At 42.1% G+C, this 24,817-nt stretch overlaps 1 protein-coding gene across 4 annotated transcripts in view; it reads left to right on the forward strand.

Moving 5' to 3' along the window:
- STARD13 (StAR related lipid transfer domain containing 13) overlaps positions 1-24,817 on the forward strand; it is a 457,620-nt gene that overhangs the window by 191,012 nt on the left and 241,791 nt on the right. For all 4 annotated transcript variants that reach the window (XM_034758637.1, XM_034758638.1, XM_034758636.1 and 1 more), the window contains exon 5: positions 7,633-7,666. In XM_034758637.1, the coding sequence (XP_034614528.1) occupies positions 7,633-7,666 (34 nt within the window). The remainder of the gene's footprint in view (positions 1-7,632; positions 7,667-24,817) is intronic.

A 24,817-nucleotide genomic window follows, 5' to 3' on the forward strand; every position in this document is an offset into this window, starting at 1 on the left:
TATAATTTAGTAAAATGGCTGCTCTTTTAGTATAAACTACATTCGCTTAGTTTTCTTTTGATGGCAGTTTTAATATTGTTAAAAGTGGTTTTCATCATTATAGACTTTATTGTTACTCTGCTTCAATTATTGTAAACCTTTTTTCCCTCTAATTAACAGGTTATTTCAGAGTGACAATTTTTAAGTCCTTTTCAGCTACATTTCTATTTGATCAACACTTCAAACACTACACCAGCACTAAATGTTGCCTTAGCTCCCACATCTCTGCCTCATGTCAATGATGAATACACTAGCTGGCCCAGTGTCCCCAGAACATGGCTTATTAAAAACATTCTATTACATATCTGCATGATTCAGTGCATCAGAATATATACAAAGTAGTAGTAGGTAGAGGATAAAGAACCATATAAATCTGGTCTTCTCTGACAGTTGATCTGGACTTGGAGAAAATCTAGGGGAAGAACTTGAAGAAAACATTTGTAGTGGAAAAAAGGTCATAACAGTGGAGGCTATGTTCAAGTTTTAAGAGACAAGGGTAATTTAGTACAAGGATTTATATTTAGGATTTGTCCTTCACCTTACTAATTAAAATATTATACTAAAGAAAACTGTATTTAGATCTTTACTAATAAGGAACAAATTATTTTTAATCCATTCTTTAATGGTGAAATTACCCTGAAGCCTTGAAATTACATACAGTGACTAATTCTACTTTTGTACTTGCAGGCAAAATTTACAATTTTCTGGATTTTTAGAACTGAACTTTGAATTTTCCAGGGAGTTTCAATGAACTTTGAATTTCAATGGGAGTTGGGCGTTCAACTTCCCTAGGTGCCTTTAAAATCCCAGCCTAAAATATTAACTTCAATTCCATTTTCTGTTGTTGCACAAGGTAAAAAATTCTGCATGCTGCAGATATCTGGATTCTGTGAGACAGAAACCAGGAAGGGCAATGCAATTTGTGTCACTTTGCCAGTATAATGATAAGAAATAATTTATGGTCTTTAAATTAAACCCTTTATCAAGACACCAAAAAAGAAACCCACTTGTTTTTATGTACATTCTTACTCTGACAGCTACTTGAAACTTTTCATGGGTATAGGGGAAACAATATAAAGTGGTGGAGTTTTAAAATGTTTGTGACTTCAGTTAAAACACTGTCACTTAAATATATTCAATTTTGTATAAGAATTGATGAAAGGTTTCTGTTTTGATAACATTGTAGAATACAGGTTAGATCCATCAGGATAGAAGCACACATCTCAATTAGTTCTTTTTTGAAAGCAATAAAAGTGTCTTTAGGGTCATCCATTAAAGAGGTCTACAGTGGGTTTTTTTAAAATCTTTTTATGGCTTACCTATGACAATAGATCAAATCCTATATGCCTTACTCTAGTGAGTACACCCATTGAACTCAAGTGTACTGATCTAGATTTGACTTTTAGACAGTTAAAAATTCAGGTCATGTGACTTTTCCACAGCAGCCAGAGTAGTGTTAATGAATTTTATTATTTGTACAATATCAACAGTGTGCTAGGTGCTTATGTCTAGGGTCCTAAGGTAACCATCTGTCACTGTGATAGCTGTGTCAAAAGCTGATACAGAGAAAACATTTTTAGTGCTTGTTCAGGATTTTTGTTTAACATGGGGCCATGCAACAGAGTCTCCAGTGAACAGCACCTGATTTCGCCTACAGCTGGAAATGCACATGAACTCCACTGATTATTTTTAAGGGAGGGGTTTATTTAGGAGCCAGTGGTTGTGGTTATTATAATGAAGGCCATACGGTTCATGATCCGTTTTCTCTGAGGCTGGTCTAGGGACACCGTGGGCCCAGTCCTGCCATAAATAGTTCCACTGAAGTCAATTATTCACGGAAGGAAGGGGACCAGGATTTGGTCCTATGGTAGTGTTACCTTCTAGATGGTTTCCCTGACCAGTGTAGAGTATGCTCTTAATGCCACATTATTTAAAAACTTTATTTTGAAAAAATCTTGAGTACAGTAATGTGTTACACACTGTTCCTTATTACTTAGGGCTTGTTTCTACCATCCATTAGTAGCTTCAACTCTTTGTGTGGTGCAGATCAGCATGTGTATTGAAAAACTGCCTGATGCTGTTTGTACCACTCATTGGAGGGCAGGATGGAATCCTGAGTGACTGACTTGTCTTATAAGTGTCAGAAGGTATTAAGACACAAAGGCACAGATCCTCAAAGGTATTTAGGAGTTTGAGGATCTGGGCAAAAGTCCCTTATTTTGCGCAATTACATAGTCCTAATATCTGTTGAGTTTTCTTTTTTTCTTCTTATATCAATCTTGTAAAAATGTCTAGCAAAAATGCTGATCTGGCGACTCAGTTTTGTATGTGAATTTCTAGATTGCTCCTTTAGAACTGAGTATATATATGTATAGTTTTAAATTAATGTCTAGCCAACTATTTAATCAATAATATTAACAAGCATGATTTCCAGTCTCTATTCCAAGCAAAGTTAAAAGTGATGTCCTTCCATAATTATTAATAAACAAAAAAAGTCATCCAACTGTATCATATGCCATCTTCAGACAATGTTATGCTTCATAACGGTGCTGCAATTTTTTTTCCATAGAATGTAAACCCATAGAATAGAAAACCCTGTTTTTTATTAGCATCAGATGTCAAGTGGGCTGTCAAAATGCCAGGGTTTATTAGATAACAATGATATTTTTGAGTCCCTATCTATGTTGAATGAACTTCTTGGCTTTTTATTAAATGTTGAAAGAGTCACTTTCATGTTGTACAAATAACCTACTTATTTTTCTTCTTCTTTTGAGGGAGCGATTTGCTTGGACTCAGTGATTGGAGTTTGACAGATGTTCTCAAATACCACCGTCAGATTTGAAATGTTTGCAATTTGAGTTTAAAATGGCTAATAACTAATGAAATTTGATGCGGGAAGAGGGAAGTAAAATTCTTGGACACAACTGTCATTTTTATTTCTGTGAAAGTGGCAGATGAAGTTACAGGACTGGCTAGCATTGCAGAATCATTGTGCTGTTGCAGATTACAATAATCCTGAGTCCATTAGAGTTCCCATTTCGTAGTCATTTTCATTGTCAAAAAAAGCTTTTATGTGACAAGAAGCTTACTATGACAAAATCTTACATTATTAAATCATCTAATCCAGTTGTACCGTGTGGGTTTCATGCCCACACTATTTATGCATGTCAGAGATCATGTGTATATTTAAGGGAAAAAAATTTTTGATGAGCATGTTGATCTGTTTTCATTGATGGATTTATATTTCCTCCTATCCACATTTCCACATAATTTTAATTGTTTGTTTGCATAATCTATATATGTGAAATTGCTTTCAGGGCTATCTTTAGGATTTGGGATTATTCTTGGGGTGGGGGATGCATCTACACCAGGAGTAGACAACCTATGGCACGCATGCCGAATGCAGCACGTGAGCTGATTTTCAGTGGCACTCACACTGCCCGCGTCCTGGCCACCTGTCCGGAGGGCTCTGCATTTTAATTTAATTTTAAATGAAGCTTCTTAAACATTTTAAAAACCTTATTTATTTTACATACAACAATAGTTTAGTTATATATTTGACTTATAGAAAGAGATCTTCTAAAAACGTTAAAATGTATTACTGGCACGCAAACCCTTCAATTAGAATGAATAAATGAAGACTCGGCACACCACTTCTGAAAGGTTGCCGTAGCCTGATCTACACAATCTCCTTTTCTTTACCTCCCCACACACTATGAATATTCATCTTTCCTTCTCTCTTTTACCGAACACCCCAATATTCTTTCGCTGATTCAGAAAGGTGGCTTCAATGGGACCAATCACGTGCTTAAAGTTATGCCTGTTTTAAAGTATCTTGCTGAACCAAGACTTTTCTATCTCCTGCTTAGCATGGTTTGAGAAAGGCCTGGCAGCCAGGACTTTGCCCAGAGTGAGCTAGCAGAGATCATACTAGACACAGCTGCCAGTGGAACAGGGATCAATGTTCTCAGACAGTAGACCCAACAGGTGAGGAGCTATCTACTAAATTGTTGGCTGTTCTGAGAGCAGAGAGATAACAGACACAATATGCCAAGTGCTTTAAGATAGAGCTAGAGAATGACCTCCCACTCAAGTTTCCTATACTACACATCCTTTTCTTTTCTAGGAACTAGAAGACCAAGAACTCTGAGTTTAACTTAATTCTACAGTGGCCCCAAATGCACTTGGGGCCCCACCCTTGATCATACATTTCTCAGATTCTATAAACCAGACTTTATCAATGTGCTGTGCTCATAAAACAAAGTGGGTCTGACTCTCCTCTCACAGAGGTGAATTAGGAGTGAATCCATTGAGGTCACTGGTGTAAAAGTGGAACGAGAGGAGGATTGAGGCCAATGTCTATCTGTAAACTCCCGATTTCTGTATTCTGTTTTTTATAGCTCAAGTAAATGGTTTTATCAATGCAAGATATTTGTCTTTGGATTCTATTTAACACTTCCACTTGCAAAATTACTACAGCTGGAGTTGTTAATGAATTATTTCTTTATTATTCAGAACAGCAGGTGCTGGAACCTTGAACTAGCCTAATCCATGCTTTCTGTGGATTTGATTGGATATTGACATGCAGTTCAGATGGGATGCTAGTGCGCCAACAAATGTATTTTGTTATATAGTCAGTTATATAGTGCCTTACTATTACTATTTCCATAAATCACTTTTAATCTGGCAGATTTCTGTTGCCATCTGGGTTTGCTCCAACTACAATTTGCATCTTTTGTTGTATGCTGTTCTAAAAAGACATTGGAAGTTGTTGTAGCCTGACCTTGATTGTAAAATAACTGGTGCCCCTTGGGCTATGCTAGAACACTAAAACTGAGGATGATTTATGCACACTGAGAAAGTACTTATTCCTGGACTTAGGTGCTCTGACTAATTTAAAAGCACGAACTAAACAAAACAAATAAAATCTAGCAGTTTATCCCCAATTTAAACAACAAAGTTAACCAGGTATTAGATAGTTGACCTCAGTCCCAAATACATCTAAACTTTCTCCAATAGCTTTGAAACATAGATAGACCTTGCCCTAATTCAGACCTTGTCCAGAGGTAGGCGAGAATTACAAAGTTGAGGGCTCTTTATGGAGAATACCACCAGTGCTGACCCTTTGAAACTGAGGAAGTCTCTACCTTGACCACCTCTGCTGATTGCTTCTGTGAGGTGTATGGCTCAGGGAGAGCAGTGCTCTGTCAAGCAGGCAAGTCTAAGGCCATGTAGGGGTTTTATAGGCTGACATAAACACCTCACATTTAATCTAAAAGCTCATTGCAGATCATGAAGCGCTGGTATAATGTGCTCCCATGCAGGGCCGGCTCTAGGTTTTTTGCTGTCCCAAGCAAAAAAATTTTTGGCTGCCCCCCCCTCACCCCACCCCTGGGATCTCACCCCCACCCCACCCACACCCCGTGCTGCCCCAGCCCTGGGCTCTCCCCCACCAGTGCTGACTCCACCTGCTCCCCCCTCACCTCCAGCCGGTCTGGCGCTGGCAGGGTCAGGGTAAGCAGCAGGGCTCCCGGGCCGCACCTCAGCCCAGGGTCCCTCCATCCAGGGCTTCCGCCTCCAGGACTGGCCGGGACCCAAGAGGGCAGAGCCGGGTGACCGCCCTGGCAGGGGGATGAGGAGCCGGGGCAGGGTAGCCCCAGAGGCAGCGGAGCCCCAGAGAGCGGGACGCAGGCCCCGCACGACAGCGCCCCGCCCTCTATGGCCCTGCTGCTGCTTCTGGCCGCCCTGCCACAGTCCCTGGGTGGCTCGGGCTGCTTCGCCCAGCCCCAGCTGTGGCCCTGGGGGGCGGCCACCCTGCGGCATCTGCAGGCGGCTCCATGTGCCGCAAGGGGCGGCCCCCAGCCCAAGTGTCCCGCACTAGGAGTCTGCCCAGCCCAGCCACAAGGTGCGGCGCTGCTCCCCCGCGGCGCGAACCGCAGCGGCCTCGGGGCGCCCCCCGCTCATAATGCACTGCTGCTGCCAGGGCTGGCTCTTGGCTTTTGCTGCCCGAAGAAAAAAAAAGACGGCCAAAATGCCGCCCTTGAAAATGTGCCGCCCCAAGCACGTGCTTGGTTTGCTGGTGCCTAGAGCCGGCCCTGCTCCCATGCTCCTAGTGAGACACAGTGCTCCAAAAGCCACATACTGCACCAGCTTCCATTTCTGCACAGACTTAAGCTTTCGTTCCATTGCTATAGTCTGATCCTGAGATGACAAAATCCTAGATAATGGGAATGAGTTTCAGCTCCAGAAGAGGTTGCAACCTTCTAACCAAATGTAAATGGAAAAGAGTTCAGGCCACTGCTTGTATCTTATCATCCAACAGCTTTTGGGGATCTAACAAGGATCCCTACATTGCATATATAAGTGATAACAATGATATTATCTCAACATTGCTTCCAATTGCTGTCTCCAATTGAGCACCATCACCTAAATCACTGGATTGAGCTTACAGCCAGCTAGTTCTTCTGCCTGTACTGCATAGGAATTGGGTAGTATCCTTTTCCCCAGGTTAAAATATCCTCACACCTTCTATGGATCATCTCAATTATAATTATCACTTCAAAGGTTTTTTTCTCTCTCCTGCTGATGATAGCTCATCTCAATTGATTGGCCTCTTACAGTTGGTATGGCTACTCCCACCTTTTCATGTTCTCTGTATGTATAAATATCTTCTTTCTGTGTGTTCCATTCTATGCATCCGATGAAGTGGGCTGTAGCCCACGAAAGCTTATGCTCAAATAACAGATAACAGAGTATCAGTGTATATATGTAGCTAGGCCGGGTATGTTTGTATGTAGTTAGTAAACATAGTTAATTAGAACCCAACTCTGTCCATGTGGTTGAAAAGTGGTTGGGGTTAGGTCAGAGTTAGCTAATACATTAACTAAATGTTGTTAAATCTCACTCCCATGCTAAGCTAAACCCAACCTAGCCTTGACCACTTTTGCTAGACAAAACCTAAACTGTGATCATAATGGGGCTTTTACAATGTAAAATTGTCTTGCAGTATTTCCTAGGATGGGAAAACAACTCCATGCTGCCTCACCTAGAAAGAGTGATTTTTTTTTCTAGTACGAAAGTCGAAAATTTGATTACATTTTGTATTTAAGGGAGGAGCTTTCTGATGTTTCAGTAAAACTTGTATACAAATTAAGAGCTGAGGATACAATTTTTAAAGTTAAGTTTGTATGCTGGAGAGGCAGCATTTAACGGTTGAGGCAATGTAGCAGTTTAGTGCTTCTGAGATAGAGGTGCAGATGATTAGCATTTAGCAGGACCAAAGAATGCACAATAGCAAGATATGGGAGTGGCTGCATCTCAAGCAAACTGCAGATTCTGTGAGGTTCTCATCTAGAATCTTCTTGGTATCCAGAAGGATCAGTTCAGTCTTTTGGTTTTACATAAATTGGGTGAAAATTAACCTTATCTTGTACCCAGGGCCTTTAATTTAAAAGTTATGGGTTGTACTGACCCAAACAAGATGGTGATGTTTTCAAGTTTAAAGTCCGTTCTTACTTTTGTCATAAAACTATATCCTGAGCCTTTTGGGAAAATGTGTTTTTGCTAAACTAAAAAAAGAATTATTTCTTACAGGTGTTGTCTCAGAAGCTGAGCAAAGAGAAAGCAGGTAAGTCCATAGTCTTCTGCAAAAGACATTTTGCTACTTACAAGTTATACCCTATTGAAAGTTTCTTGAGAAACAAGATAGACATGTTAAAAGAATATATATCTTGATGGAACATCTGTGGGACTATCTGAGGTTTATACTAGACTCGGGTTCTGTATGTTTTTCAGTGCTGTTGTTTTGGACAGGTTTGTACTATTGTCCATGAACATGGTGTATATATTTTCTCTAGCCACTGTTAGGCCATAGGGAAGTTGCAAATTCTGCTACTTTGGATTTACAGCTTGTAAAGTGGTTTCTGAAATAATATGAGAAAATAAAATATTTCTGGAGAGTCAGTGTTAGTGATGTGGAATTTGACAGTATGCCAGAATCTGACCTCTTTCTTGCCACTATTTAAAGTGTATTTATTTAGCTAGGACTTTGGAAAATCATTTATGGGACATTAAGGAGGGATCACTGTCAGACTGATGTGGCCATTAAGTATTAATGATACCCGCTTATTTGATTAGTACATGGGAAATTATTTCTCTTGTAATTAATTTTATGTGAGGCACCCAAGTTCATCGCAATAGTCATTACACTTGTGGAAATAAATACCTAGAAATCCAAACTCACTCAGTGTGACTGCTAGGAGCTTAAAGAAAGGTTTGGATATGCATCTGTGTGCACAGAGGTCCTCATTCAGCACGACACTTAAACATATGCTTAAATCCCATTGACTTCATGAGTCCAATTGATTTCAGTGAGATGTAAGCCTATGCATGAGTGCTTTGCTGAACTAAGTCCAGAGTTCTTTAATATATTGTAACTGAGAGCAATGAAGAAATGTAGAAAATGGCAGGTGTTTTCAAAAGTGATATTGGTATTTAATAACAGTAACAGAATTTTGCAAAGAAGCCCAAAGAATGACTTGGTGAATCCTTATTGTCACATAACCCTATGTCCATTAGAACCCTTTTAAAAATCATGAAGTATGGGATTTCTGGATCTGCACAAATCAGAAAAAAAATAATTTCCTTTACAGTGCAAAGTACAGTGAATATGCAACGCACGCTGATTAAACATAAAGCAATTGTGGATCTTTGTTTTAATGATTTTGTCTCCATATTACCCTACTTCTCCTCTTTATCTGGCTGCGGGACTGGTTTGAACATGTCCTCTAACCCTGTGATCTCTTCTAGTTTAAATTATCATCTGCCCCCATTCCTTCTGTTCCCAAATTGCATCTTCTGTCTTTCCAAGGACTATCTTAACTCTGGTAGAAATAGATGAGGGAATCATTTTTACAGCCAATGTCACCAGTTCAACGGATCAGCTGGTAAAGGTGCTGATTTAGCACAATGGTTGGAATCTGGCCTAGAAAACGGAAGTCTTAATTGGCAGTTCTGAGCCCATCTGCTTTACCATTGTGTCAATGAAATGTGATGGTTGTTAATTATAGGATAGTTCTATTATGTTTCTGTGCACATTAACTTTATCTACTGGATCAGTTGTATTTTTGAGTAAACAATGTCAATACTTACCTATGAAAAATAAGTCTACTTTATTCTAAAGGTGAACAGCTTCCATCAGATGCTGGTATTGATTTAGTAATGAAATATTTTCTTCAGTTCTTTATTGAAATATCTACTTGAATCAAAATCTATATGTTGCACTGAAGACTGGAATCTTAAAGGATTTACAAGCATGTGAATTTTAAACAAAATGGAGTATTTAAACAGCATTTCCAGTATTTTGACTATGATAAATTTCTTAATTGCTTTTCTTTTATGATAATATATCCTTTGTCTCTGCAAGAGAAATAAGATTTATCACACATCTTACAGTCGGGGAATGCTTGCTGCAAATTGGATACCAATAGGCTTTGTTACAAGTGATTTCATGACATAATTTGCTCACTGAAGTTTAACCATGGCATGTCCTTATGTAATAGAGCTGGTCAGGAAATTTTCAGTGAAACAATTTTTCATCCAAAAATTGCAATTCATCAAAACCAAAACTTTTGACAGAAGATCTGTTTCGACAAATTTCCCATTTTAAATTTTTTTGGGAAAAAAATTATATATAATTGAAATATCATGTTTTGATATTTTCAAAAGGAAAAGTGTTGTTGACTTTGTTTTGAAATATAAGTTACATTATAGTAAAACAAAATGTAAAAAGTCAAAATCAAAATGAAACATTTTGAAATGACCGAAACAAAGCATTTAAATTGACCTGAGTTGAATTTTTTTCAAATGTTTTAGTTCACAAACATTTTCAAGATTTTGACATTTTGTCCCAATTCAGGATGGGAAAAAATGTTGAAATCTGAAAAATTCTGTCCAGATGGGAAACCAGTTTCCTACCCTGCTCTGTTATGTACTGCAATACAGTACTCTTTGTTTGATATGCATCTTATCAAAACACAAACACTGGAGTTTCCCTACCATTGTAAGTTTCCTTATCATTATCCATTATAGGCAATACTTTGTTGTTGTTGTTTTTTAAAGTGGAATATTTTTAACGGCAAACAGAATTTGCAAAAACCTATATTAATGCAATATCAAGGTTGTGAATTTAAGCATAATAAACTCAGGAATTTAAGGTTTGTGTTGCAAAATTAACTTGCCCATAATAGGCACGCTACATATTAAGGTGTATCTTTAGCAGGTGAAATAGAAAACAAGGGGTAGGAATAAATGGTCAGTTTTTACAGTGGAGTGATGTAGCGGGGTCCCCCAGGGATCTGTACTGGGACCAGTGCTGTTCAAAATATTAATAAGTGATCTGGAAAAAGGAGTAAACAGTGAGGTGGCAAAGTTTGCAGATGATACATAATTATTGAAGATAGTGAAGTCCAAGCTGACTGCAAAGCGATACAAAGGGATCTTACAAAACTGGGTGACTGGGCAACAAAATGGCAGATGAAATTCAGTGTTGATAAATGCAAACTAATGCACATTGGCAAACATAAATCCTAACTATACATACAAAACAATCGGGGCCAAATTAGCTGTTACCCTCAAGAAAGAGATCTTAGAGTCATTGTGGATAGTTCTCTGAAAACATCTGCTCAATATCAATGTCAAAAAAGCTAACGGAATGTAAGGAACCCTTAGGAAAGGGATAGATAATAATAAAAAAAAATCATAATGCTACTATAGAAATCATTGGTATTCCCATGCCTTGAATATTGCATGCAATTCTGATTACCCCATCTCAAAAAAGACATGTTAGAAAAGTGCAGAGAAGGGCAACAAAAATGATGAGAGGTATGGAACAGCTTCCATATGAAGAGAGATTTAAAAAGACTGGGACAGTTCAGCTTAGAAAAAAGATGACTAGGGGGAGATATGATCAGTTTATGAAATCACGAATGGTGTGGAAAAAGCGAGTAAGAAAGTTTTTTTTACCCCTTCACATCACATACACACCAGGGTCACCCAATGAAATTAATAGGTGTCAGGTTTAAAACAAACAAAAGGAAGTACTTCTTCATATAATGCATTGTCAACCCGTGGAACTTGTTGCCAGAGGATGTTGTGAAGGCCAAAAGTATAACTGGGCTCAAAAAAGAATTAGATAAGTTCATGGAGGATAGGTCCATCAATGACGATTAGACATGATGATCAGAGATGCAACCCCATGCTGTGGGTGTCCCTAACCCTCTGAAGCGAGGAGGTAGGACGGGATGACGGGATAGATCACTCAATAATTGCCCGGTTCTGTTCATTCCCTCTAAAGCATCTGGCACTGGCCACTGTCAGAAGACAGGATAATGCATTAGATGGACCATTGGTCTGACCCAGTGTGGCCATTCTTATGTTCTTATGAAATAGTCTTCAAAAATACCAAACAGCTATGTGCAATCAGCCACTTAATTTTGCATTTCGTGACTGTTTTGTGTTTAACTTCAAAATCTTAAAGATGCAATAATGTAATTTGTGCATTCAATTTCTTTAGTGTGTTAAAGCTCTCTTAATAAAAGAAGAACAAAAGCAGAGAAGAAAGTCCCCAAACTTTACCTCTCATGCTTTATTTCTCTGCACTCCTCTCTCTCTCCTTGGCGTTCCTCCTCATTCTTTTTCCTTGGTCACCACTTCCACATTCCTCTCCTTTTCCCTTTGTCCTTTCTTTCTCTTTCCTTGGCCCTTTCCTCCTTATAGATTCCTTCCCTCTTTTTTCAACTTCAGTGTCCCACCCTCCATTTTCTCTCCCTCTTGGGTTGTCATGGCCTAAAGAATGAATTCCAGGTAATGCTAGAATTGCTCAGGGGTTCATCATCTTCTTCCCCACCTATTATGAAGCTACCAGTTGTTTACAGAGAGTCCTCACTTCCAGCCTTGAATAAGGAAGGAGCTAGTGATCAGCGACAGTGCTACTAGAATACTGGACAGTAGGAGTTTCGAGCCTCTTTCCCTGTCATTGGTTGGCACCAGTGTTCCTCTGGTCAGGTCAGGAGCATACATATGTTGTTTTCCTGGCCTCTAGTAATATCTCCACAAAACCACATTTCTCTGTGGGGGGGAAATACTTTTCTTTTACTGTTTTTCTTTCTTTTCTTTTGCATTTTTTTAGCTTTTAAAAATAAATAAAAGATGTTTGGGATGCCATTTCCTGGAGTTTCAGAGTGAGTTCTTCATAATATGTTTATCAGAATACTTAAAATGTTTTCTAAGAAAAGCTGCAACTGCACAGAGTCACTTGGGCCCCCCCGGGAAACCTTTTGGGGCATACCAGCATTGTTAGAAATGTAGTGACATGTTCAACCCTCAAGAATATGGCAATATTTTTGAGTATGAATATTGTAAATAACATTCTGCAATTAAAGATGATGTACATTAGGAGAAAATATTAAACACTGGCAAGAGGTGAGTTAGTAAAGGGATGACTTGATATTCCTGTTCTACTTTCTGATTTATTTCCCTGATACTGTATGCTGTGCTATAAGAGTTTCCACTTCTAAACAACAAATCTAAACTTTTGAACCAAACCTGTCACAATGATTTTCAAATAATTTAAACTGAAAATTAGAGGATACTCATTTCCAAAGGAGAAGACAAGTTTTCTCCAGGTTTGGAGTTCACATTTCTGTACAGTTGTTAGTGCATGTTCCTATACCACAGTTAGCTACAATAATTAAACTTGCGTTTGCGGCCCGGCAGCTTTTAATCATTTAGTAAAGTACTGTGGCCAAAATGTTCAAACGTACCATACTTAGGCACCCAAGTAAGGGCCCAGATTGTCAGAGGTATTGAGTAACTGCCATTCCCATTGACTAATAGGAGATCAGCACTCCTGAAAAACCAGGCCACTTATTAAGGATGCCAAATTTGAAAATTTGGCCTGTATAATTTTGTGGCGCTAAATTAATGACTTCTTATTAAAAGTTGTAACCATGCTACAAATGTTATATAATGAGAAAATCAGTTGCTTCCTGAAATCTTCTGTCAACCATATTGTTGCTGTCATTTTATAGGGGAGCTGCTTGTCTGCCCTGCTGGGATATAATTACCGTAATAAAATAGCCAACAATAACAAAAGAGAAAATATATTATGGGGAGAAAAATTAATATCCATTTTGACAGACCCATCATTATTCCATACGGTAGCAAATTGCACTTTGATTGTTCTTAATAGTACTTCTTAAGAAAACTATTTATAACTGAGGTTTGAGTAGTGTTGAATGCTGCTTAAAAAGAGTGACATAAATAATAATATGTAATCCACTAGTAAATGCCCCTCTAGTAAACACCATGTAGAAGATGACGTTCTTCTAACTCAAGTACAAGAGGTCTGTGCTGGGGAAATCAAAGGTCCTGGGTAGAGTTCTCCAGAGAGAGGTAATTCCATTTCACAGAGGATTCTAATATTTTGAAATTTCATTTGATTCCGATGCAGAACAAAAGCCTCAAATTTTGAAATTCTCTGCAAAACACAAAGTTCTTGGGTCTTAGACTCAGACAGTCAGCATGGTGAGCTGCCCCAGAACTGGAACCCCAGGAAACTCTGAGGTCCCTAGCATCAGTGCAGTTCGCATTATTATTACTTACCATTTTCAGTATAGCAGTGCCTAAGGGGCTCAGCCAAAGATCAGGGCCCTGCTACGCTAGATATGTAGAAACATTTATCAAAAAGACAGGCCCTGTCCTAAAGAACATAAAGTGCAAGTTAAAAAAAAAAAGTAAAATATTTTCTTAAATAATTAGCAATTACTTTTTCAGAGTTTGAAAAAGTGTGTGGGTGAGGGGGAGGATTGGGGTGACAACAAACCTCAGCAACAAAACTGGTGCCCTGCCCAGTAATGTTCATATCCCCTGGATCTGTCTATGAGCCAGTGTAACCCACACACCTCCTGGGTGTGGTGTTTTGTCCCTCTAGTGGCACCGAGACCACTTAGAGATTAATGAGTCTGCTACAGCCTTAGATAAGGGCCAGTTGCCTTTTAGCTCATGCAGTAGAGGCTCATGCACTAAGCTCCAGAGGTCCCAGGATCAATCCTGCCTGCCAGCGACCGGGGTCTGTTGGTGTTACACCAGTATTTGCTGTGCTAAATATAATGTACTTATATCATTTTATTTTTCAAGGCATAAGGTCCCTCTCCATACACTAGGTCTAAACTAAAATAGTCTCCTCTAAAACAGCCCCGCTCTAACACCACTAAAGGCAATCCATTCCCTTATCAGAGGTCCAGGATGAAAAAGATGTGGCTCTTGCCTTTAGAAATGCTGAGTATAGAAACCTGTGCGGTATGAGGTAGAGATCATAGCAGAAAGAAAAAGGAGAGGGTGGAATCACTTGAAAGAAATTTTCAAAGGAACAGGCAGCCTACTGAAATCCCTGTGACTTTGTTCCGACCTTCCTGACTGCATCTGTGTTACTCCTCTGGGCAAGTCAGAGCACCTGTTCTGTGGAGGATAATCACGTATAGATGTGTGTGTCTGAGTGAAGGAGAGGGATGCTTCTCGTCCCCAGCCAAAGCATAATCATCACTGGATGAAACTAAGCAAGCTAATTTCTCCCAGAATATCTCCTAGCAGCGATTATTCTACTCAGTTGAGCATTTTGGTTCCTTAATGTATTTTAAAGTTATCACTAAACAACACAAGACAACAGTTAACTCGAAGCACTCTAGACTGTGGATAAAGGAAGTGAGTTTACTCTACTGACAAAATAATGAAGTCATCTTAAGAGCTGACAGATCTCCTATTTTAACGATGTCTGAAAAACTAAATATAGCAGCATATAGTCATATTTGCTGATGCACGGTAATGTAGTCTCTAGCAGCAAGGAACTGGCAGAGAAGATGGTGCACTGCAGTAATACAATGAAATCCTTACATGACCTTGGCCATTTGTGAGATGCTCTTTGGATAGACGTGTGCCCTTGACTGATACATTACGAGATACGAAGAGAAGCAGATGTGGCCTTACGGCTTTAACAAATGGCCTGATCCTGCTTTTCCAGGCAAAACTCCTCATTGACTTCCAGGATAACTCTCACTGAAGAAACTGAGACCATATGGCATATCAGCAGCTATATATGTCATGCTGTAAAAGGGACCTGCTGCAAAAAATGGGCCTTATTCTGGGAGGTACTGAGCAGCTGCAACGCTTATCAGCCCTTAATGGAAACTGCAGATGCTTGCCTCATCTCAAGATCAGGCCTATTCTTTTCATCAGGTCATTCTGACTACATTCACCTTACGCCTTTTCAGTGGTACAAAGCTTCATGCTTACCGAATATGCTGTGGCTTTACTGCGGTCCCTGCGCCAGGGGCACAACATAACTGCACTGCCCCAAGGACAGGCCAGGAATAAGACGGTGACTCAGAGCCACAATCTATTCCGCGATTTCCCCCTCACTCCAGTTGGGGGAACAAGCCCTATACCTGGTGCAGATTACCTTTCCTGCCTGGCAGGTGTGCTGGGGAGGGTGGAGCCAAGGCTCTGCCCAGTGCCCATCTACTCACCTGTACGGGAGAGAGAGTAGCAGCCCCCGTAGACTTCTTACCTCTCCATTCTGTAACGCATAATACAGGTACTGCCACCCCTTAGTGCCCTGCACAGGAGGGTCTCTAGAGTCAGCATCTGGCCGTAAGTTATTTGTGAGAAAAAACATTCTACCAGCACATTTTATAGAGCTCAGGATGGGGAGATACTGTGTGTGTTCTGTAACCAGAACCAACACCGAGTTCAGACCCCACTAGCGCTAGGTCACATTGCTCACAGAAATAGTTTATTCAAGGAAAAATGCAGTTTTATTGTAAATAAACAACCACATCATCATCATAAAAAAGGGAGTAAAAACACCCCCAAACAAAATAAAATGAAGAACTGGGAGGGGGTGTATTTTAGCTGGAACAAAATGTTTTGTTTGACCCAAATGAAATTTTTTTGGTTGTTCATTTTGGTGAGAAAATCTGAAAAGTTTCCACTTAGGGTCAACCTGGAACGAAAACTCAATTATTTGTTCAGCTTTGCTCCCCACCTGTGATGGGGTGTGTAAACCCCACACCAGCCGGGCGGGGGTTAATGACCCACTCGGGGCATGAGCACCGCCACCCCATCACAACTGCAAGGCATGGAACCTGGCAGGAAGATGTAAAAGGGAGAAGTCCAGCTGCAGAGCTGGGAGGAGAGCAGACCTTCAGCCCTCGGCTCCTGGAGAGCAGCTCAGCTGAGAGCAGTGACTGCTTGTATGACTGCTGCCTTTTGGAGCCCCCTTAAGGGAGATGGGCCTCATGCTGAATAATGCAGGCTTTAGAACTGTTACCAGTGACTCACCTGTAGGTGCCAAACAGAGCTATGGCCCACTGGAGAATCCTTGAAGGAGGGGAGTGCTGCTGTGGGCTTGTGGCCATTTTCTTTTGGACCTTCGAGAACTCCAAAGGGGCAGACTCCCATGGCACTCTCCAGTGGCCTGAGTCTCCTGCAACCAGACCATGATGTGGGCTGCCCAGAGATCGAAGACCAAAGGCCAGGTGAGTGCACAGCAGTGTAGTCAAGTGGGAACACGTCCGAGTGCCAGGCTGGTACTATTAAGCACCAGCAATATTTTGATAGCAATAGTTGAGCCAGAAGGGAGCCTGGTCCCCCTACCCTGTAGTTCCTAAGCCGCCCTGGGTGCTGAAGGGACGCACTCACCCAGGATGAGCTGCACATTGTGGGCTCGGCCCTGCTTCGCTCCACAAAGCTTCAGAGCTAGTAGCGGGGCCCAGCACAGCCAGCATAGGTACATGGCAGTCCCACCTCATCCAGGGCACTGGGCCTTCTAAGCAAGGGAGGGGCTCAGCGGATCCTTCCTGTAGGGGCAGCCGCCAGCAAGGGGGAGTCACTTGCTGACTCTGGCTCTTCCTCTGACCAGATCACATGAGCTGCCACATCAGGGCAACTCAGCTCTGGGGCTGACTGTGTGTGGGGGGGTCCGTGCACCCTGGAGCGGGCAGAAATAGGTGTGGGTCAGTCCATTGGGGATCGCATTAGAGTCAGAGACAAAAGGCTGCTGAGGCCGCAGCTTTTTACTGAGCATTGGACTGGGATGGCAGGGCAAGCTGCAGTGAAGAGGTTGGCAGGAAATCCTTTTGGGAGGGACACAAGCGGTAACTCTAGAGCAGTCAGGATAGGCAGCCAGAGCTTTCCAAAGCTCCTGGGACAGCTTTCATTTTGTTTCCCTCTGATCCACATGGGTGGCTCACCTCCTGTAAGTCTCTCTGTGTGTGTGTGTGTGTGTGTGTGTGTGTGATTTTTTTTTTAAATCAGACACCTAGTTATTTCAGACAACCTACCTGTCTGCAGACATGCCCAGTTTAGCCAAGGATTATTGTACTAGAAGTTCAGTATACAAATCAAAGAACAAAATTTCTTGTTTAAGAAAATCAATATTGTAATGGTGTACAAATTTAGGACTATACCACTGGAGTGTAGGGCCCTCTCCTGCCCCTAGGGGGCACTCTAGGAGGTGTACCCTATGACATCACCCCAGTGACCTCTCTGCTCATCCAAATAAGCCTGTGCAAAATTCTGCTCTTGTTGATGTACTAGACTGAGGCCAAAATACAGTCCATTGACTCTTAAAAAACAAAATGGAAACCGCTGAAGAATGTGGTATCCTAGGATATTGCAGTTAATGGAAAAAAGATGGAGCAGGTTATAAACATGAATTTTTATTGTCTCAATTTTAATTTGGGAATTGTTCTTGTTTCCATGGAAGAACACAAAATAACCTGATCAAGTAGTCTATGATGGAATACTCTAAATATTACTTAAGATACAAAACCTTCTCCAGCAGTAAAACAGTAAAATTTCAGTATGTCCTACTTACCTACTAAAACTCAGTGTCTTAGCAAATGACTGTCTCCTTTTCACTAAGCTGAAAATAAATTATAATCATAGTTCATTTCTATAGATCAGTCAGCACATTTTCAATTAAAAAGGAAAATATTTGGAAGACTAATATTGAAAAACAATATATATTAGGCAACTTGAAATTAAGGTATTGTAAACATTTTTTCTACTTTAAATCATTTTTGCCTAAAGCTGCCAAAGAGACTTTGATGCTTAACAGCTGATGAATGAGAGAGGGATCCGCTACTTCTCTGGAGACTTAAAAAAAAACAAAAAACGACAAGAACCTTGCTGTAAATGATGATCTAATGTAGGTTGATAAACTGCTCTGAAGTTTACCTCTGTTGGAATTAGAGGGTGTTGTCTTACAGCAAGCAGCTTCTGACATCAAAGTTGGGCTGCAGCGTGATTTTATTGTGATGTCTGAACAGTTAACAAGGATTTTCAACATAGAGCCATATTCTGCCCTTATTTACACCTGAGCAACCAGTTCTTCTGCATCTCTCTTTTCCCGGGTGTAAATGAAGGGAGCAGAATTTGGCAATTAATATATTCTATTCCTTAAGATGGGGATCAGCAACCTTTGGCATACAGCCCGTCGGGGAAATCCGCTGGCGGGCCGGGATAGTTTGTTTACCTGCAGTGTCCGCAGGTTCGGTCGATCGCAGCTCCCACTGCCCGCGGTTTGCCGTTTCAGGCCAATGGGGGCTGCGGGAAGTGGCGTGGGCTGAGGGATGTGCTGGCCACTGCTTCCTGCAGTTCATGAAAGTCATAGTTCAAATAAATTTGGTGATCCACAACTGGATGACTGTTCCCATCTCTAACAGGTTGGCAGGGTTCTTCTTTTGCTCCGTCTAGTTAATTTCTGCTAACTACTTGAAGCAGGTTTGAGATGTCAAGTTCCATCCTGAATATAATGGAGGTAGGGGGTAGCTTTCGGAAAGGACATTAGAGTCTAGGACAGTTGGATGCAAAAGTACAGGCCTTAGGGCAACCAAACCTGGGAGACCTGGGAAGATGACTTAGTCTGGAGTTCATGTTTAGTTCAAGTTACTTTTGGTAATAAACCCCAGGAAGTAGGTAACTTTCAACCTTATACAAAGGGTGTGACCTTGTCGGAACAGAATGGGGATTCTCCCATCATACCCCACCAAGCAATATGGCACAATTGGCAGCTCTGCTAAGAAGCTTATGAAAGGTGTCACAGGTGCCAGAAGTTGTGGAAACTCACTTTGAATGAGGAGGGCGGAGGTGCATAGTGAAACCTAAATGTACTAAGCATGGGGGGCGGGGTTTGAGGAGAGTCGGGGGAGTGGGAGGAAGTTGGAGCTTTGGGGGGAAGTCAGGAATACTGCCCCATATGGACGGGAAGAGTCAGGGCAGAGGAGGGAAGTTGGGGTGTTGGGTGTGGCAAGGTTGGTGCTCTGCATAGGGAGTTCAGGTATGCAGGAGCCCTAGGCAGCAGCACAGCATGGAGAGGTTGGGGTGTGAGGGATAGGAGGGAGAGTGGGATGGATGCGCTGCATGGGGAGGAAGGGGAATTACTGGGTCTTGTGGGGGGTGTTGGGCAGCTGGCTCCAGGCTGGGAGGGGGTCCCAGCCATTCACATCTCTCTTACTGAGGGTAGCTGCTCCCAGTCTCTGCCCATCACTCCATTTCCTACAGGCTACCCCAGCTCGATCACAGGCATCACAGCAGCATGCTCCAGCCCCTCTAGGTTCTGCCGTCGTCTCCATCCCCAGGAGCCACAGAGCCCGCCCAACCTGAGTGTGCAAAGCAATTTGCTTAACAACAATGCGCTGGAGCAGAAGCATGGAACAGCCCTCACAATATTTCCATTGTGGGGCGCTAGCCCCAATTGTCTCCCCAGTTCCACCGCCCAGGCAGGGTGAAGCTGACACAATACCTGTCCGGCTGTGCCTGGCTTGTCACAGTGTAATGCTAGGGTAACAAAACCGTAGGCCGTGTTGTGAATGGAAGTCCAGAGCCTCTTGATCTAAAAGCATGAGCCTCCATTGCTTGAGGTAGAAAACTAAGTCCTGTAGCTCAAGAGCAGAAGTAGACTCAATAACCTCTCTATACAGTGTAGCCACTAGAAGGGGACAAAGAGCTGCAAAGTGTTAACATGGGTTACACAAGCTTCAGCCAAAGAAGTACTGCTTCTAAAAAAAGCAATGGGAAATTTTTTTTAGTAGGTTTTTACCTAGAAAATTATATGTTCTCTGCCCTTCCTGTTGTTATGTAGATTCTGTCCAGGCTAGCATGCAACTCTGATAGAGATGCACAAACAGTTACTGATGTTTATTGAGCACTCTGCAGCAGAAGCAGGAACAAATTAGTAATCACCTCAGTGCTGTCAAAGCACAGCTGAAGGCAGCAGTACAGAGGTGCTGCAGCTGCATACAAAATAGAAATTCATCACTTCAATGGGCTTGTACGCTGGGGAATGGAGTTTCGCCAGCTATGAATGTAGCCCTGTGTGTTTATGAAGAGAGAGCAATAAAGAAGGGCAAATTCAGGAAAACTGCAGACAAAATGGTGGGCATGTATCTGAATAATCCAGCAGGGATCTGAAATCGTTCACTCCATTCTTGGTGAGGTGTCAGCTTTTCAGTGTGGGAGGAAAGAACATAAATGGCTTCAGGCTTTTATTTGAAATATGTTTATACTAGGTGCATACCTACCTCAAATATTTCTTGGTTCCCAAGGACTCTGTTATATAAGGCCAATGTGTATGTCAGGAGAGTTTATTTTAAAGCACAAAGCTACATCCGCGCGGGTATAACTGCACAAAAGCCAATGGATTTACACCAGGGATGAATTTGGCTCAATTTTAATCTTGATTTAAAGTTAAGCAATATGATTAAACATTTTAAGATTTTTGCTCAAGCTGTCAAGCGTACACTGTACAAAACCTAGCTAAGCTTGGTTGCCATTATAACCTTTCAGTACCAATGAAAATTTTATACGTTAGGTGGTTTTATATTAGGTAATTTGCACACATCAGCTGCTGCTGGGTTAATTGTTTTCTCTTATAAAAATCAGATCACAGGGCCTGATCACTTTGTCCCCACCCTCGTGATCCCGCCCCAAGGGAGCTTCCACAAATGGATCTGGGCCTTCTTATGTAAAAGGGGAAGGCTTTCACCAGCTGCCTCCATCACACCATCACCCCTTTCCAAAACCCTGGGCCATATTCAGGAGGCCTAGTTTTCTAGCTTCTCCCTACCGCCAAGAGCAAAATGCAGTCACTCCTCTTCTGTTCATGCCATGCACGAATGCAGTGTTCATGTTGGGGCCTATTGACTTATGTAATGTCATTAAGCTATTTTTCATACGATCCTCTCACCGTTGTTTCACTGAATTGTGAATTATGCGTGAATTAGTTAAATGCACTATTTAAATGATTCCTTTCAATATATCTTCTAATCCCTAATATGAGTCTGGGACTTCACTGTATTTGGGATTTAGACTCTGATCCTCCCACTAGTAACATACATGCTTAACTTTGCTCATGTGATCAGTCCCTTTGATTTCAATGGGACTATTTCATGTGTAAAGTTAAGCACATGCTTAATTGTTTGCAGAATTGGGCTCTTAATTAATTGTAAATATATTTTACAGTTGGTTCCATTCTTAGGGTTACCAATCTGCTTGGCTGGGAGTCTACTGGAATCGGCCTCAATCTCCCGTTGACTATTAAAAACAATCTGGGTGATTTTAATAGGCCAAAAGTCCGGTCAGTGGCGCAGCAGGGCTAAGGCAGGCTCCCTACCTGCCCTGGCTCTGTGTGGCTCCCGGAAGCGGTTGGCATGTCCGCTTCCTCAGCGCAGGGCGGCCAAGGGGTCTCTGCGTGCTGCCCCCGAGCACCAACTCCACAGCTCCCATCGTCCAGGAACCACAGCCAATGGGAGCTGCGGGGGCACTGTCTTCAGGCAGGGGCAGCGCGTAGAGCCCCCTGTCTCTTCGCCTAGGCACTGGACATGCCGGCTGCTTCCAGGAGCTGCCCGAGGTAAACGCCCCCTCCCGCACCCCAATATCCTGCCCCAGCCCTGAGCCCCCTCCTGCACCCAAACTCCCTCCCAGACCCAGACCCCAACCCCCTGCTCCAGCCCACAGCCCCCTTCCCACACCCCGACCCCCTGCCCCAGCCTTGAGCCCCCTCCTGCACTCCGAACCCCTTGGCCCAGCCCAGAGCCCCCTCGACACCAAACCCCTCATCCCCGGCCCCACCCCAGAGCCTGCACCCCCAGCTGGAGCACTCACCCCCTCCCACACTCCAACCCTCTGCCCCAGCCCTGAGCCCCCTCCTGCACCCTGAACCCCTCATTTCTGGCCCCATCCTAGAGCCTTCACCCCCCCACACACACACCCCTACCTCCTGCCCTAGCCCAGTAAAAGTGAGGGAGGATGGGGGAGAGTGAGTGACGGAAGGAGGGGGGATGGAGTGAGCAGGGGGCGGGGCCTCAGAGAAGTGTCAGGGCAGGGGTGTGGCCTTGGGGAAGGGGTGGGGCAGGGGACGGGGCAAGGGTGTTTGGGTTTTTGTGATTAGAAAGTTGGGAACCCTACTCATTCTACATTTTTAATCAGCTTTTCTTAACAATAAATTTGTGCTTCCCTTTTAGTTTCCATTTAGAATTAAACTTGTATCTGCTAAATTTCAAACATGTTAAAATTTATCAGACTATCAGGAATTTTCCCACAAGCTAGAGTGACACTGACTGATATGTCTCCAAATTATAAGACTGTATAAGGTGACAGTCCGTTCATTGGCTGTAATTTTATTGTCACTTGCTAAAATGTTTAGATGGTAATAGGTGTAAGGATTTCTGCTAACATGAAAGGCAATACTTACTGCTAATATATGATTACAAGTGATGTGCAATTAAGAGTCTTAACACTGGGATAACACTTCCCAGTGATATAGTGCTTGTCTTTTAGAAGATATGAAAATACAAAAGTGCAAGTATCACTGCAGTTAATTAGATTGGGTGAGCTGTTTGTAAGACATTTGATTATTAATTTTTAAAAATATCTGCTTTAATTCTGCAAACCAATTTATCATCTGCAGCAGTAAGGAGAGTGAAAACCACAGGCTCCTTTCATCTAACAGCCTGATTCAGTGCCCATTACAGTCACTGGAAAGACTCCCACAGAATTAGGTGGCAGTTGGATTAGCCTCTTAACGATAAAGTAGAATTCATTTACTGGTAGATCTGTAGAGATATTAAAATAAAATCTTCCATGAGTTCACCGCAGTTGAGAATGGAGTAACTACTCTATTTATCTAAAGGAGAATGTGAAGCTTAGGAACTTTTTATTTCTTCTGATAAGCAAAGTTATTTTAACAAGCTTTTTAATGAAAAATTGAAATTAGACTGTTAGTTTAATGATTTATTATTATTTATTATTGTGATGACTACAGGTCCCAGTCCTGGATCAGGGCCCTATTGTGCTAGGTGCTATACTAACATAGTGAGAGACAGGCCCTACCCTGAAGAGCTGACAGGTTAAGTAACCATTAATTCATTACTGTCTTTTTGCTCCAACAAGGGTGAACCCTAAAGTATTGACATTTGTTTCTAATTTCAACACCTAAATTATCTGTAAAATACCTCTTTCGGAGCCTGTAGCAAAGGACACGCTGGTTTACAGAGGACATTTAAATGGCAGAATAAGGCCTCTGTCCTACAATGTGTTCCCCGCTTGGAGACCTGTACGCACACAGAGCTCATTGCAGGATGGGGAACTAAGCTGGTATTGATCATGCTGGCAACCTCCTCTGAGTACTGAGACCCCGGGAAGAGCTAACTTTCTCAACTGTTCTGCCGTCCTCTCACACTCTTCCCCTGGTGTTTATTGCCCTGTTGCGTATTGTCTAAATTGTCCACTGTGAGCTCTCTGGGGCAAGGACTGTGCTTGTGACTGTTATTGGTACTGTGCCTAGCACAATGGGACCCTGCTCCCTGCTTGGTGTCCTTAGGTGCTACCTCATTAAATAGTAAGCAAGCTATTCCAGGGCAAACTGGGAGATGATGTGAAGCACTGTAAGCTAGACAGCCTTAAATTCATTTCCCTCTGCCCTATTTACTGATGAATGAGACAATGGAGTCTAAGTTACATGCTGAGGAGCCTAACAAGGGGTTGGAAGGTTATAAGCTGAAGTAAGGGGTGACTTAGTTTAACTTGCGCCCTCCGTCTAGTCGCTTTTTTGCAACATTTGTCTCATTTGGCCCTGCAGTATGTGTGTTGCACCAGCTTAGACTCACCACCAACTTGTGGACCACATGCAGAGGAGTGGGGGGGGTGTGGGGTGGAGTTTTTGCTGGTGTGATGTACATGTGTAGGGCCCTGAAGTATATGTTATATTAGCATAGACTTAGTTAGACTCAGCTCTTAATTAGGCCCCTGGAATGCTGTGGAGAAAATGTGCTCAGCCTTCAGGTATTCACTTGAAAGGGCTGTACTTTATTTGTGTACACAGAATGGTTTGGTCTGGTGCAGGGAAAATGTTTTCTTTTCCAGCTGTTTCCTTCCCTTGGGCTTGATCCTGCTCCTGCTAAAGTCAATGGCAAAACTCTTATTGACATCAGCGGGTGTCAGATCAAGCCACTAACAGCTACTCTTCTAAGTGGGGTTACATTACCACATATATACAGGGTGTGGTCTACATATTGCTATCCTTTTAAAAATACAGAGTCAGTTCTGTTTGAGTTACTGGGTTTCTCTAATGATTATTCTTTTAGGTGAGCCAGAAAAGCGACTCCTGTTCTTTGGCAGGAAACACACATCTACTTTGGATGCCTTTCTTCTCTTTCCCTCC

This window comes from Trachemys scripta, chromosome 1, assembly GCF_013100865.1.
Source record: "Trachemys scripta elegans isolate TJP31775 chromosome 1, CAS_Tse_1.0, whole genome shotgun sequence".
NCBI classification, from domain to species: Eukaryota; Metazoa; Chordata; order Testudines; family Emydidae; genus Trachemys; species Trachemys scripta.